Source organism: Stegostoma tigrinum, chromosome 3 (assembly GCF_030684315.1).
Source record: "Stegostoma tigrinum isolate sSteTig4 chromosome 3, sSteTig4.hap1, whole genome shotgun sequence".
Lineage (NCBI taxonomy): Eukaryota > Metazoa > Chordata > Chondrichthyes > Orectolobiformes > Stegostomatidae > Stegostoma > Stegostoma tigrinum.
The window spans coordinates 27075243-27090246 of record NC_081356.1 but is presented as its reverse complement, the minus strand read 5'-3'; the positions used below and the strand labels follow the sequence as shown (position 1 = coordinate 27090246).

Here is a 15004-nt window from a genome sequence, read left to right as displayed (position 1 = left end):
TGATTCCGTCATATGATCGAATGTCACATGGTCACACGTCCCAGGATACTTCAATTGGCACCCGGCACGATGTAAGGTTCATTTTACCATTAGAAACGTAACTTGTTGCAGTACAGCAGTTGTATTAAAATTCAAACTTGAGTTAACTTTGCTTTTAAAAAGTTAAATTACTCAAAAATGTAGAAAACGCGATAAAGCCTAAGCTGTGGGAGGGTAAGACTCAAGAGCCGACGCTCCCCACACTTTTTCGCTACATTTTCATTTACCTACACTCTAAAATGTAGGGTATAATTCTGAATTTAAAAGAAATGTGGTAAAATGTTTGACTAACAGTAAGCCGCCGATATACACGCTTGCAGGCAACTGAAAGCGTGTTCACATCTTTTAAAAAAGAAACAATGTGTTCACATTAGAAACGGCAAAGACCGGTTGGTTTTCTACTGTGTGGGTCGGGAATGGTCTTTAGAATTGTGATTAGACATAATGGGAACTGCTGACGCTGGAGAATCCGTGATAACAAGGTGTGGAGCTGGATGAACACAGCAGGCCAAGCAGCATCTTAGGAGCACAAAAACTGACGTTTCGGGAGATTCAGCGACCCGGGGAGCTGTTGATGGTTGGTCAAGGAACGTGAACGTGGCCCGGAGAGGGGTTTTTATTCAATATGTCCACCACCAGGGGGGAAACAAAAATCCATGTGGCCCGGGAACCAGTAACAAGCAAAAATGAAGGGGGGGGGGGATTAAATCAAATGAGAGATACAGGGGGAAATAAAGCACTCCATCTGCACTGCGATGCTTACCTCTACCTCCGTCTGAAGTGATGGAGCGCATTGGTGGACACTGCATACTCCCTTTTCCAAGGGCATCTGCGCTCAGGTGTAGCCACAGAAACAGGGCAGGCGGCCACAATGACCCCCCACCCCACTGCACAGCCAGATGCTTGGACTGGGTTATAGCCAGTTTGGCCAGGCCCACAAGGAGAGCCTCCAACCTGCCCACACCATTCCACACTGGGTGCCCAAAGATCAAGAAAGTGTGGCTGATATGCAACCAAAAACAGAGCAGAAGGTACGCAGTGGGCTTTTACCACAATGTTGCAATGGTGTAGTATTGGTCAGACAATTGAGATTTAAATAACTGCTAAATAAAGAGCCTTTCATCTTTAGGAGCAACCTAAAGTCAGAAATGTGGTTATCCTAGAGGTAGTGCCCAATAGGAACAATCAAATCTGAGTTTCAAAACGTGGCATTTCTTTTATCCCTGCATGGTAGTAGTAGAGATGATGTTGTTAGAGATAACACAATGTGGAGCTGGTGGAAACACAGCAAGCCAGGCAGCATCAGAGGAGCCGGAAAGCTGATGTTTTGGGTTGGGACCCTTCTTAAGGGTTTCTTTCTGCTGTATTCCTCCAGGTCCACACTGTGTTATCTCTGACTCTAGCATCGGCAGTTCGTACTGCCTCTGAGATGAGGTTATTTCTGTTCTATTTAGAATGGTAAAATCACTGTTGTCTAAACTGTTGATGGTGGCCATTTGCACCATTGTCATCTGTACCCTTACAATGGAATTATCCTTTTTCCCAATTTGGTATTTTTTCCCCTCATTAACCCTGTGTGCTCCTGTCACTGATCTGAATTTAATACCATTTTGATGTTAGAACAGAATAGCAATTTATTGTCACATACTTTCACAAAAAAAGTGAAAAGTTTTAAGGTGCCATACCATGGCACCTAAATTAGTGACATAAGTCATGAGTAGGTTTGGGGTATGTTGGAAAACGAGGCAGAAGCCACCACACAAGGGCCAAGCTGAGATGTCCGCGCTGGGTCAGGAACTCCGTGCGGGGCCACTGGAAGACCCGGAAGCTGCCTTTGAAGCAAGAACGAAACCTTCACTCCTGGACTAGACCTTCAAGCCAGGCTGCAGGAATACCCAGAAGCAGCCAAAGATGACCTCCACAAGATGATACAAATGTCACTGCAGGCCAAGACTGGGAGAGAGACCATCCGGCCAAGCACCAGAAGTATATCACCATTCTGGGCTGTAACGAGCCACATCCATGCTGGGCCTGAGCCAGGAAGATGATCCCCACTGAAGTCATTAAAAGAAGGTAAGGTATAATATTAAATGGAAACATTTTAAAAAGGGGAAAATGTAAAGCGGAAACAGAAGGACTTGCATTTATTTTGCTTCTTCATGACCACCAAAGTGCTTTTGGAGTACGTTTGACTCGTAGTCAGTATCATCAGAAGCGGTTTATGCCTAGTGATGTCTCTCAAACAGCAACATGATAATGACCAGGAATGCTGATTTAATAATTTTGTTTACTCTTTCATTGGATGTGGATGGCACTGACTGGGCTATCTTTTTTTTTGCTAGTGTAAACTAAATCAAGAGAATATGTTGGTGAGCTGCTTTCTTGAACAGTTGCATGTTAATTGATGGATAGCTATTGACCAAAACATGATTAGGAACTCTCCCATTCTTTAAATCAGTGCCATGTAATCTTTCATGTCATCTGAGTGAGCAGACATAAATCTTACATTAACATCCAATCTAAAAGACAACACTCTGATCTATATAGCAGTGAAGAGTCTGTCGTCTTTGAAGGTGAACTTCACACAACTTCCAATGTAGTATAATCTGTACTCAATGAACACCTGAAATACTGCTAAATCTTTGACAGATTTGTTCACTTTGTGGTCAGAAAGCTCCAGCCAATAATTTTAGTTAAAAAAAGTGGACAAAACAGGTTTACTGTCTTGAATCTATGTTGATTTTCTTTACTAAAACCTTACAATTAGAAGGTTGTCATGTTTGGGACTGTGGCTTAACTTAAAAGTAAAGTGAAGGTGGCCATGGGACCTGAAGGTGACCACTTACCTGACAGCAAGCCTGAGTTAGTTGATTGTTAGCGATGAAAGCGGGGAGAAAGAAGTATAAGATAGTCATGTTTGGAGACCAAGACAGCAACTTGTGTGCAAACAAAAGGCTGACCATCAATCTCCTATGGTTTTATAATCAACTTATTCAAAGTTTTTAGCAAACACATCCAGAGTCAGTGGGATTTGAAACCGGACCTCCAACTGAGAGGTAGGGACACTACCTTTGCACCACAAGAGTCCTCAAAAAATAAATCCCCAAAACATTCTGAAATCAGCTTGTTCAGATGTGTTATGATACTCCTCTGCAACTGGTAGGGTTTGAATCTGGGCCTTCTGCTTTCAAGGCAGGGACACTACCATTGTGCCCCAAACGCGCCACAATGAATAGGCTATTTTTATATCCAGAAGTGCCTTCATGCATAAAGAAATACTTCTTCCAATCATCAAATCACCTGTATTTATACATAAGTTTATATTTTCCAATCAATCTATTACAAAGATGCTTATACACACCTCAGGAGTAGGAGGGACTTGAACCCAGACCTCCTGGTTCAGAGGTGCAGACATTACCACTGCATTGCAAGAGCCCAACAATGAATATTTTCTGTATTAATCTACTCAGATGTAGCGAATTATAACTGGAGCATGTGGGACTTAAACCTGGCTCTTCTGGATTAAAGATAGGAACACTACCACTATTCCTCAAGAGCCCCACAATTTTTTCTCTTTTATATACCAAAATGCTTTTACACACAACTGATACAGTTTTTCCCATCACCAGATCACCCATTTTTTTCCATCTGTTAACAACCACCTTTACTTAAACTGTAATTCCAACTGACACCATTTAAGTGCAATAAATTAGGTTCAAATGTCACCATGTAGATGTGGAGGGGATGCCAATATATATCCCCAGAGTGTGAACCTAAATTTACCAGTCCAGTGATACTATCACTGAGCCAGTGCCTTCCCCCACGTGCACCACCATAGATACTTTCTAATTACCCTGCTCAGAAATGTCACTACACAGTCTGGAGCAGGTTAGGTTTAAAATCAGACCTCCTGGCTCAGAAGTAGGAGCACCACCACTGAGCTGCAAGAGCCATACTAGCAGCCACACCATAAATTTGTTTCCTTTTTATTTTAACCTATTTTTCTAACCAATCATGATCAGCTGGGCCAATGGGTCGAGGAGTGACAGGTGGAGTTTAGTTTAGATCAATGTCTGGTGCTGCATTATGGAAAGGCAAATTGGAGCAGGACTCATGCACTTAATGGTAAGTTCCTGGTGAATGTTGCTGAACAAAGAGACCTTGGAGTGCAGGTTCATAGTTTGTTGAAAGTGAAATCGCTGGTAGACAGGATAGCGAGGAAGGACCGGTGTCCACCTATCACCACCATTCTGCCTCCACCCCTCTCCCCCCACGTCTTTATCTACAGCTACCCCTACCCCCACATCCAGTCCCAAAGAAGGGTAATGCTTGAAACTTTGCCTGCTGCTGTCCTCCAGATGTCACCTGGCCGGCTGTGTTCTTTCAGCCTCCTGTTTGTCTATCTATAGTGAAGGTGTTTGGTATGCTTGTCTGTATTGTTCAGTGCATTAAGGATAACAGTTGGGACGTCATGATGTATTTATACAAGACATTGGTTTGGCCACTTTTGGAGCATTGTGTAGAATTCCGGTCTCCCTCCTATAGGAAGGATGTTGTGAAACTAGAAAGGGTTCAGAAAACATTTCCGAGGATATTGCTAGGCTTGGAGGGCTTGAGCTATAGGGAAAGGCTGCGGAGTCTGGGGCTATTTTCCCTGGAGCCTTGGAGGCTGACGGGTGACCTAATAGAGGTTTGCAACATCATGAGGGGCATGGCTAGTGTAAATACGCAATGTCCTCAGGGTGGAAGAGTCCAAAGCTAGACTGCATAGGTTTAAGGTGAGAGGAAAAAGACATAAAAGGGACCTAAGGGGTGACTTTTTCATGCAGTGGGTGGTGCGTGTATGGAATGAGCTACGAGAGGAAGTGGTGGAGGAAGGTACAATTACAACATTTAACGCTATCCGGATGGGTATATGAATAGGAAGGGTTTAGCAGGATATCGGACAATTACTGCCAAATTGGTCTAGATAAGATTTGGGATTGAGGATAGTTAATAGCATTTGCACTTGGATTTAAGATATGTGACTTTAATTGCCATGCATATGAACTTTGAAAGGGGCGGGTGCAAGACATCCCTGAAAAAGTGCAGACTGTAAAGAGGCAATTAACATTAACACCATACAAATGAAAGCCACCAATTATCTCCCCACACAGCTCGATGAATGCAGCTCCAACCACAACCAGTGGTGTGCTGCCAGAATTAGTGCTGTCTTCAATGTTGTTTGTCATTGATATAAATGATTTAGATGAGTATATAGGAGACATGGTTAGTAAGTTTGCGAACGAAAACAAATTGGTGGGATATGGTCGGTGAAGAAGGTTATCGAAGAGGACAACAGGACCTTGATCAATTTGGCCAGTGGGCCAAGAAATGGCAGATGGAGATTAATTCAGATAAATGCAAGGTGATGCAAACCAGGGCAGGATTTACATCGTATAAGTCCCCTTCCCTAGTGAAATGTTATTGAACAGAGAGACCTAGGACTGCAGGTATACAGTTCCTTGAAAGTGGCGTCACAGGTAGATACGTTGGAAAAGAATGCATTGGCATGCTTGCCTTCATCAGTTAGAACATTGAGTACAGGAGTTGGGATGTCATGGTGGCTGTACAAGTTTTTGGTAATGCCACATTTGGAGTCCTGCCTATAATTCTAGTCACCCTGCTATGGGAGGGATGTTATTGAACTGAAACAGGTGCAAAAATGATTTACAAGGGTGCCGCCGAGACTGGAGGGCTTGCATTATAGGGAGAGGCTGGATAGGCTGGGACTATTTTCCCTGCTGCATAGGAGGTGACCTTCCAGAGATTTGTACAATTGTGAGAGGCAGAAATTAGGTGAATAGCCAAGATCTCGAGGGAAGTCCAAAACTAGAGGACTCAGATTTAAGCCAAGAGGGGAAAAGATTTAAAAGGGACCCTTGAGGCAACTTTTTCCACACAGAGGGTGGTGCATTTATGGAGAAGCTGCCAGAGGAAGTGATAGAGGTGGGTACAATTGCAACATTTAAAAGACAATTGGACAGGTGCATGGAAAAATAAAGGTTCAGAGGGAAATGGGCCAAATAAGGGCAAATGGGTCTAGTTCAGTTTAGGAAACCTGTTCAGCATAGACAAATTGGACCAAAGGTCTGTTTCCATGCAGTATGACTATGACACTTAAGAAGCCTAACACCATCCAGTCCACTTAATTGGCGCCATGTCCACAAACATCCATGGCCTCCACCGCTGACACTCAGTAGCAGCAGTGTGTACTAGCTACAAAATGCACCACTGAAATTTTTCAGAGATCCTCAGAAAGCACCCGCCAAGTGCACAACTACTTTTGTTTATAAAAAGGGCAACAGACACGAGGGAACACCACCACCTGCAAGTTTCCCTCCAAGCCGCTCGGCATCCTGACTTGGAAATATTTAACTATTTCTTCACTGTCACTGGGTCAAAATCCTGGAATTTCCTTCCTAGCAGCATTGTGTGTCTACCTCCAGTAGATGGAATGCAGTGATTCAAGAAGGCAGCTCACCACTACCTTCTTAAGAGCAAGTAGGGATGGGCAATAAATGTTGCCCACACCCCATAAAAGAATACTACTGCTGGTTTTGATACAAAGTAGCAGTGTGACATAGCTAGCTTCACCTGTCGATCAGAATTAGAGAGAGATTAGTTGTTATTCTATTGCATTTGCATTTCTCAAGACCAATGCTTCCATGAAGAGAAGAGAAAAAGATGAGTAAAAACAACCATACAGTCAAAAGCTGGGGAAATTATAATGATCAATAATGAAATAGCAGAAGAATTGAACACGTATTTTGGTTCCAGCCTCACAAAGGGGGGCACACGTAATCTTCCGGAAATGTTGGTGAACCAGGGAATTGAAGGAGATCATTAACAGTGAGAAAATGATGCTGGGACATTAAAGGAGTTAAAGGCTGACAAATCAGAGGGCCTGATAATCTACATTCCTGAGTCCGAAGGAAATGGCAAATGGAGCCGTGATTTAAAGAGGACTGGAGGGAATTACAGACTAGTTAGTCTAACATCAGTCATGGGGAAAATGTCTTTTATAAGACATGATTACAGAACATTTGGAAAGTGTAATGAGATTTGACAAGGCAAATGAAGGCCAATAATGCTTATCTAGTCTACTGGTTTCAACCTGTCAAAACTCCAGTGGATTTGTTGAGGAAAGGAGCCGTGGTGTGTTTGGATTTTTGGACTGCTTTTAATAAGATTCCTCTTGAGAGGTTATTGGGCGAAGTTACTGCTCATGGATAGGGGTAAATGCATTAGCATTGATTGAGAATTAGTTGTCAGGCAGGAAACAGAAAGTGCGAATAAATGTGTTTGTTTTTCCTGTGAGGTAGGCAATGACTAAAGGTGTACCACAAGCATCAGTGCTTGGGGCCCAGCTATTCATGATTTATATAAATGAACTGGATGAGGAAACTAAATGCAACAAATCCAAGTTTGTTTATTAATAACCCTACAAAGGTTTGAGAGTTGTGAGGAGAAGGCAAGGAATCTTCAAGGAAATTTACACTATTTGAATGAGTGGGCAAATGCAAGACAAATGTAGTATCACATTTCTAAATCTGAAGATATACACATCAGTGGAAAAGCAGGAAGGAAGAGTATTATTTAAGTGATGATATATCAGAAAATGTAAAGGAATTTGATTGTCCTTGTCCATCAGTCGATGAAAGTAGACAGACAGGTGCAGCAGTGACTCATTGACCTTCATTACAAGAGAACTGGAATTCAGAAGTAGAAACATTCTACTGCCATTTACAGGGCCTTGGTGAGACCACAGCTGGAGTATGCTGTGCAATTTTGGATTCCCTACCTAAAGGCGGATACACTTGCTACAGAGAGAGTGCTACAGAGGTTCAGTAAGCTGATACCAGGGATGCCAGGACTGTCAAATGAGGAGAGATTGCTTTGTCAGGGCCTGTACTCAGTAGAGTTGACAAGAATGAGAGGGGATGGACAGACTAGATTTCCATTGGTTGGGGAGCCTGGAACCACGGGTCACGGTCTGAGGATATGGGGCAGATCATTTAGGACTGAGATGAGGAAACGTTTCTTCATTCAAAGGGTAATGAACGTGTGGAATTCTCTTCCACAGAAGGATGTAGAGACCAAGTCACCGAGTATGCTCAAGAAGGAGATGTAGTTTTAGATTTTAAAAATATTAGGAAGTATGGGGAGAAAGTAGGAATATGGCATTGAGATAGACAATCAGACACTATCATAATGAATAGTGCAGCAGTCCTGACGGGCTGAATGGCCTACTTTGGCTCCTAGTACCCATGTTTAATCTGTGTGGCAACACTGATTGCCATGCACCTATTGACTTCCTGAATTTGCTAGCACACATGGAGGTCTGTGCAGCACAAGCGAAAATGAGAGGGAATGTAGCTCAATATAACCAATGAAGATGTTCACAAGACCTGAGTCTAGAGGGCTTCCCAGAGAATGCCTTCTATTGGTGTCATTGCAATTGAACTCAAAAGAAATCTACCTTTAGAAATAAGATTATGCAGTTAATCTCATTCCCTTTTCAGGGCAGAGAGACAGACTAACTTTGCATTAACAATTATCACACCATTAAAACGGTACCTATGCTGTTAATTACCGGCTTCACTTTCTGTAGCAAGTTTAATGGGCAATTAATATGCAATTCCAGTTAATTCTTAAAATAATAGAAAGGCTAAGGATGAGACATTGCTTGTGAGAAGCAATTTGAGGAGTGAATTAAATCAGTGATAAATCCTCGATTCATGACTCTCGGTGTGTCCGTCCATCACCTGAAATCATTTCTGTACTAAGAGCAGGCGGTAACATTAACAGTGTGCAATGTTCCAGCCCACTCTCCGTAACAAAGATTCTTTAGGCATGTAAGGCCATATTCATTTATTTTTAATAATCTTTGAGCAAATTCAAATTTGTAGTTGATAATGGAAAGATTTCACACTTGAAGACCTTCGTGATAATATAAAACTGGAAGTACTATTGACCAAACACTATATCTGATGATAACTTATATTTTAAACAAAAAAATCCCCATTTTCTTTTAGCAGAAGAGAAATCTTACCTCATAGATATTTTTACACGGTCCTTTAAGTAGCCTCATTGTCTAGAACCAGTCTGAAGAGAATCTTAGATCCTCATGGCCTCAATCTGTGAATTCAATTTCTGAGTGCTTTTTACAGTAACGTTTCTTGCTCCTAGAGATTCTTCCATTAGCACAAAGTAGTTGAATCTTCCAACATCATTTTAACTTCTCATGTATTTGGTCTTTGGCGCAAGACAGTGAAGGAATGGTGATGCATTTCTAAGTCAGGGTAGTCAGTGGCTTGGAGGGGATCTTGCAGATGATGATGTTCCCATGTATCTTGCTGCCCTTACCCTTCTAGGTGATAGTAGTTGTGGATTTGGAAGGTGCTGTCTAAACATCTTTTGGTGAATTCCCACAGTACATCTTGTAGATGGTACACACTGCTGCTATTGATCATCAGTGATGGAAGGACTTGATGCTTGGGGTAGAATGCCACTCAGATGGGTTGCTTTGTCCTGGATGGTGTAAAGCTTCTTGAGTGTTGTTGGAGCTGCACTCACCCAGGCAAATTAGGGGTATTCCATCACACTGCTGAGTTGGACCTTGTCGATGGTGGACAGGCTTTGGGGAGTCAGGAAATTACTCTCAGATAGTAAGGTGTAGAGCTGGATGAACACAGCAGGCCAAGCAGCATCAGAGGAGCAGGAAAGCTGATGTTTCGGGTCTAGACCCTTCTTCAGAAAAAATTGCTGTCTACAGGATTCCAAGTCTCTGACTTGCTCATGTAACCATTATGACTATAAGGCCAGCCATTTCCATCAGGATATTATTAATGGGTGAAGTCAGTGATGGTAACAACATTAAATGTTAAGGAGTGGTGTTTAGATTGTCTGTAGTTGAAGATGGTCATTGCCTGGCATTTGTGGGGCTTTACTGTTATTTGCCAATTTTCAGTCCATGCGTGGATATTGTCCAGGTCTTGTTGCATTTGAAAATGGATGGTTTCAGTATCTAAGAAGCTCTGAATGGTGCTGAACATTGTGCAATCACTAGGAAACATCCCCACCTCTGACCTTATGATGGAGGGTAGGTCATTGATGAGAGAGCTATAGGTGGTTGGGCCCGGGACACGACCATAAGACATAGAAGTGGAAGTAAGGCCATTTGGCCCGTCGAGTCCTCTCTGCCATTTAATCATGGCTGATGGGCATTTCAACTCCACTTACCCGCACTCTCCCCGAAGCCCTTAATTCCTTGTGAGATCAAGAATTTATCAATCTCTGCCTTGAAGACGTTTAACGTCCCGGCCTCCACTGTGCTACGTGGCAATGAATTCCACAGGCCCACCAGTCTTTGGCTGAAGAAATGTCTCCTCGTTTCCGTGGGGTCCTAATCTCCCCGCCTAATGGAAACAACTTCCCAGCATCCACCCTTTCTAAGCCATGCATTTTCTTGTAAGTTTCTATTAGATATCCCTTCAACCTTCTAAACTCTAATGAATACAATCCCAGGATCCTCAGCCGTTCATTGTACGTTAGGCCTACCATTCCAGGGATCATCCGTGTGAATCTCTGTTGGACATGCTCCAGTGCCAGTATGTCCTTCCTGAGGTGTGGGGCCCAAGATTGGACACAGCTGGGACATAGATTAAAGATAAGGGAAAAGAAAGAATGTGGCATTTTAAAAATCTACAAATGAATACAGAACATAGCTAAAAGCTAAACACCCTAAGGAGTTCCACTGACAGACTATTACCATGAAGCCAGAAGATGTTGTGCTTACTGCACAAATGAGTAAAATGTTTTGGCATCAGCGCAGAGCCAGCTATTTAAGATGTACACCCAACAACTGATGGACTGTGTCAAACGACATGGCTTGTTGACCGTTGGTCAGCAGGTGGCAGGTCAAGTGTAGTCAACCAAACCCGCGCTTTCAAGCTTCAGAATATTGTCCATGATTAGATGTGATTCTGTTATTGATCAACATTTATAAAATAATCTGGGCAGTGCCAAGAATTACACCAGAAATCAATTGAAGGTCATCAGTCAGACTCACAATATGATGCATTTGCACATCTCGGAAGCTACGTATACATGCAGTATCTTATTTCACATAGGCAAAAGGTATCGCATGTGCATTGCACCATTTTCATTGAAAAAAGGGCGTATGGAGACTGCTGATCTCTGCTAGATTCCATGGGAAGATGCTGAACAATCAGAGCCTGGTCTGAGAACTAAGATTGACAGGTAATGCTTCCTGCTATGTCTCCGTGCCAACGATGGTCCAACCATCCTGTGAAAAACGGGACATTAATTTATGTGTCTGTTTCTTGTTTCCTAGACCAATGAGCAAGATGAAAGGTTTCAAATTGCTGTCTTCTTTTAGCTATGTTCTGTATTCATTTGTGGATTTTCAAAATGCCACATTCTTTCTTTTCCCCTGTCTTTAATCTATTTCCCAGTCTATTTTTTTCCTTTACCTGTGACTAATTTGACTCTAATTCTGCAGATGGCCTTCTCTCTCACTCTGTTTTCATGTTCAGTCCTTAAGTTGCACTGGCTAAGAAGGTGTACTATTAGCCTTGAATGTTCATTAGCCCATGAGAGATCCTGTTATCCTCTCAAAGCCCTCATTGGCTCACAATTCCAGCATCTTACAGTACAAAGCATATTGAGTTGAAGGAATTGGGATAAAGCGTAAATAATGGAGCATCCCATGAGACAAAATAAGCCATTTAGATTTTTAAAAATGCAGCAGAATCAGTATCCTGTGCAACATATGAGAATTATCTTACAGCAACATGTTCTCTGAGAAAAGAAAATTAGTGAAACCCCCCTATGTGCATTGATTCACTGATCAATAACAATCTAATGAGATTTTAATTCCTTTCAGTAGCCCTGGAGCAATGCATTTAGTTCACTATGCAAAACTTGGACAAGCATCAAAATTTGTTTTGGAAACGTTATTAAGAATGTCTACACTCGGGAAGGATCTGCCAATTTTAACATTCTTTACCAAGGTATTGTACAAGTTGACATACTACTTACAATCTTATGCAGAAGAGGCCATTTGGCCTATTGTGTCTGTCCCAGCTCTTCAATTAGTTCCACTTCCTAATGATTTAATTGTACAGTAGATTAAACATACAACTTCAGTCTTCTATGAAAGGTTTGAACAGTAACGCATGACTGGAAATTGTTCTGGTGAGGTAAAAACAGCTTCCTTTTAAATTTAGATTTGCATACAATAATGAAAAGATGACCAGGGTGAGAGAAGTGTATTTTACAATCATACGTGACAACTGGCCAACTTGAACTAATATTCATGTTTGAACTTGGTTGTAATTTAAAAACAAAGAATTCCCTTAGCTTAGTCATCGTATTGTTTAAGCAAAGTTACAAAGGCTCAGTTGAACTCCACCTTTTACATATTGTTCTCAATAGTTGGCAGTAAGAAATGAAGATCCTTGTTTGTGAATCATTTGGCACACATTTTGTTCATTTTTTGGGGGCATGTTAGAAGTGCAAATAATTTAGTGCAAGTACATGTAGTGCACATCCTGTTTGTACAAACTTATGGATAATGTACTTTCAGTTAAATGTTTAATTCACTAGAATATTTTGATATATTTTAGTCAAATAGTTATTCACGAACCAACAGGTTACATTTTTATATCCTTAGGATGAGTGCATACTTTGTGAAGAAGCCAAGGAGGCATTGATCGCTTACAAACATAGGGTATGAAATTAAGTATAGTAAATAACCGACTTTAGAAATGAAGTCATGGTCCTCAATAATTTACTTACTTACACTATTCATTACTTAGTGAGGTTTGCATTAGATAGTTGCTAATCGGTCATTTGGTAGTATAGATTTCGAATATTAAGAAATGAAGTTCATTTTACACACATCGAGACAAACACAAGAATCTCGATTTCAAACAATCACACCAATTTATATTACAAGAGAAAAGGATTAGTTACAGATTGACACAGGCCAAAGTCATGGAGAAAGCAATGAGGAAAAAAAATCTGGAATTGGAAAAGTTAATCAATTTTGCTTCCAGTTCCCATCCTTCCCTCACCTTCACCTGGCCCATCTCTGATGCTTCCCTTCCCTTCTTTAGCTTCACTGTTTCCATTTCTGATAATAACTTGTCCACAATATTCACTACAAACCCACCGACTCTCTTGCCCTAGTTCCTGCAAGGATTCTATTCCATTTTCCCAGTTTCTCTATCTCCATTATGTGTGTTCTGATGATGCACCCTCCACCAAGCTGCCTCCAAACATGACCTCTCTTTTTTTCAACTGAGGATTCCCCTACAAGCTTGACAGGGTCCGAAAATGTGTCCAACCCATCTCTTGCACATTTGCATTCGCCCCTTTCCCTGCTTATCAGAACAACAGTAGAGTTCCCTCTGCTGTCACTTCCCAACCACCAGGCTCTGCATACAAAGGATTATCTTCTACCATTCCTTCCACTGTACCCTAGGCCATTCCCCTATCATTCCAAACTCCTTACTACCTCATGGCACTTTCCCATGCAATGGCAGAAGCTGTAATGCATGCTCGTTCGTTTCTCCTAACTCACCGTCCAAAACCCAGGTGTATCTTCCAGATGAAGCAGCAGTTCACTCATACTTCTTTCAATCTTGTCTACTTGATTTGCTGATCACAGTGCACTCTCCTTTACATGGGTAAGATCAAAAGCAGCCTAAGTGATGCTTTAAGGAACACCCCTGCTTTGACTGAAGAAATAACCCTGACCTCCCAGATACTTACCATTTCAATAAGTCATATTTCTCTCACTCTAACATTTCTCTCCTTGGCCTGCTACAATATTCCAATGAAACTCAATGCAACCTTGAGAACAACAACATTGTTATAGTGTCTTGGACTCAATATTGAGTTCCACAACCTGTGAGATCTCCTGTTTCACTTGCACCAACCACATTAGCATCAACCCAAATGGTCCACATGTTATGAAGCCCTGAAGTAAGAGAAACAGTGTTTTTCATGGCACATCAGATCTCATCTTAAAAGTTCTGCCCCTCTTTTCTGAACTCCACCAACCCAACCCGTCCACAAACCTATTTCTGTACGAACGTCATCTACTCCTTCCATCATCTTAAACACGTGAATGATATCATTCCTCAAGCATTGATATAGAGGACATTTATATCAGAGATAATGGGAACTGCAGATGCTGGAGAATCCGAGACAACAAAGTGTAGAGCTGGATGAACACAGCAGGCCAAGCAGCATCTTAGGAGCACAAAAGCTGACGTTTCGGGCCTAGACCCTTCATCAGAAAAGGGGGAGAGGGAGAGGTTTCTGAAATAAATAGGGAGAGAGGGGGAGGCGGATTGAAGATGGATAGAGGGAAAGATAGGTGGAGAGGAGACAGGCAAGTTAAAGGGGCAGGAATGGAGCCAGTAAAGGTGAGTGGAGGTAGGGAGGGGATAGGTCGATCTGGGGTGGACAGACAGGTCAAGGGGCGGGATGAAGTTAGTAGGTAGGAAATGGAGGTGCAGCTTGAGGTGGGAGGAGGGGATAGGTGAGAGAAAGAATGGGTTAGGGAGGCGGGGACGAGCTGGACTGGTTTTGGGATGCAGTAGGGTGAGGGGAGATTTTGAAGCTTGTGAAATCCACATTGATGCCATTGGGCTGCAGGGTTCCCAAGTGAAATATGAGTTGCTGTTCCTGTAACCTTTGGGTGGCATCAGTGTGGCACTGCAGTAGGCCCAGGATGGACGTGTTGTTTAAGGAATGGGAGGGAGAGTTGAAATGGTTCGCGACTGGGAGGTGCAGTTGTTTATTGCGAACCTAGCGTAGGTGTTCTGCAAAGCGGTCCCCAAGCCTCCGCTTGGTTTCCCCAATGTAGAGGAGGCCACAATGGGTACAG

At 42.3% G+C, this 15004-nt stretch overlaps 1 protein-coding gene across 11 annotated transcripts in view; it reads left to right on the top strand.

The window, feature by feature from the left end:
• The first annotated feature begins 4 nt into the window (after positions 1-4).
• Positions 5-15004, top strand: part of c3h5orf63 (chromosome 3 C5orf63 homolog) — a 51979-nt gene continuing 36979 nt past the window's right edge. For 7 of the 11 annotated variants that reach the window (XR_009444310.1, XM_048528151.2, XM_048528147.2 and 4 more), the window contains exons 1-3: positions 5-71; positions 11990-12116; positions 12779-12835. Coding sequence is in view for 10 of the 11 variants with exons in the window: in XM_048528151.2 (XP_048384108.1) it covers positions 13-71; positions 11990-12116; positions 12779-12835 (243 nt within the window). In the remaining variant the exon portion in view is untranslated. Of the gene's footprint in view, positions 72-918; positions 2113-11213; positions 11344-11989; positions 12117-12778; positions 12836-15004 lie in introns of those variants that run through there. The other 4 variants (XM_048528154.2, XM_048528155.2, XM_048528152.2 and 1 more) reach the window with 4 other exon arrangements.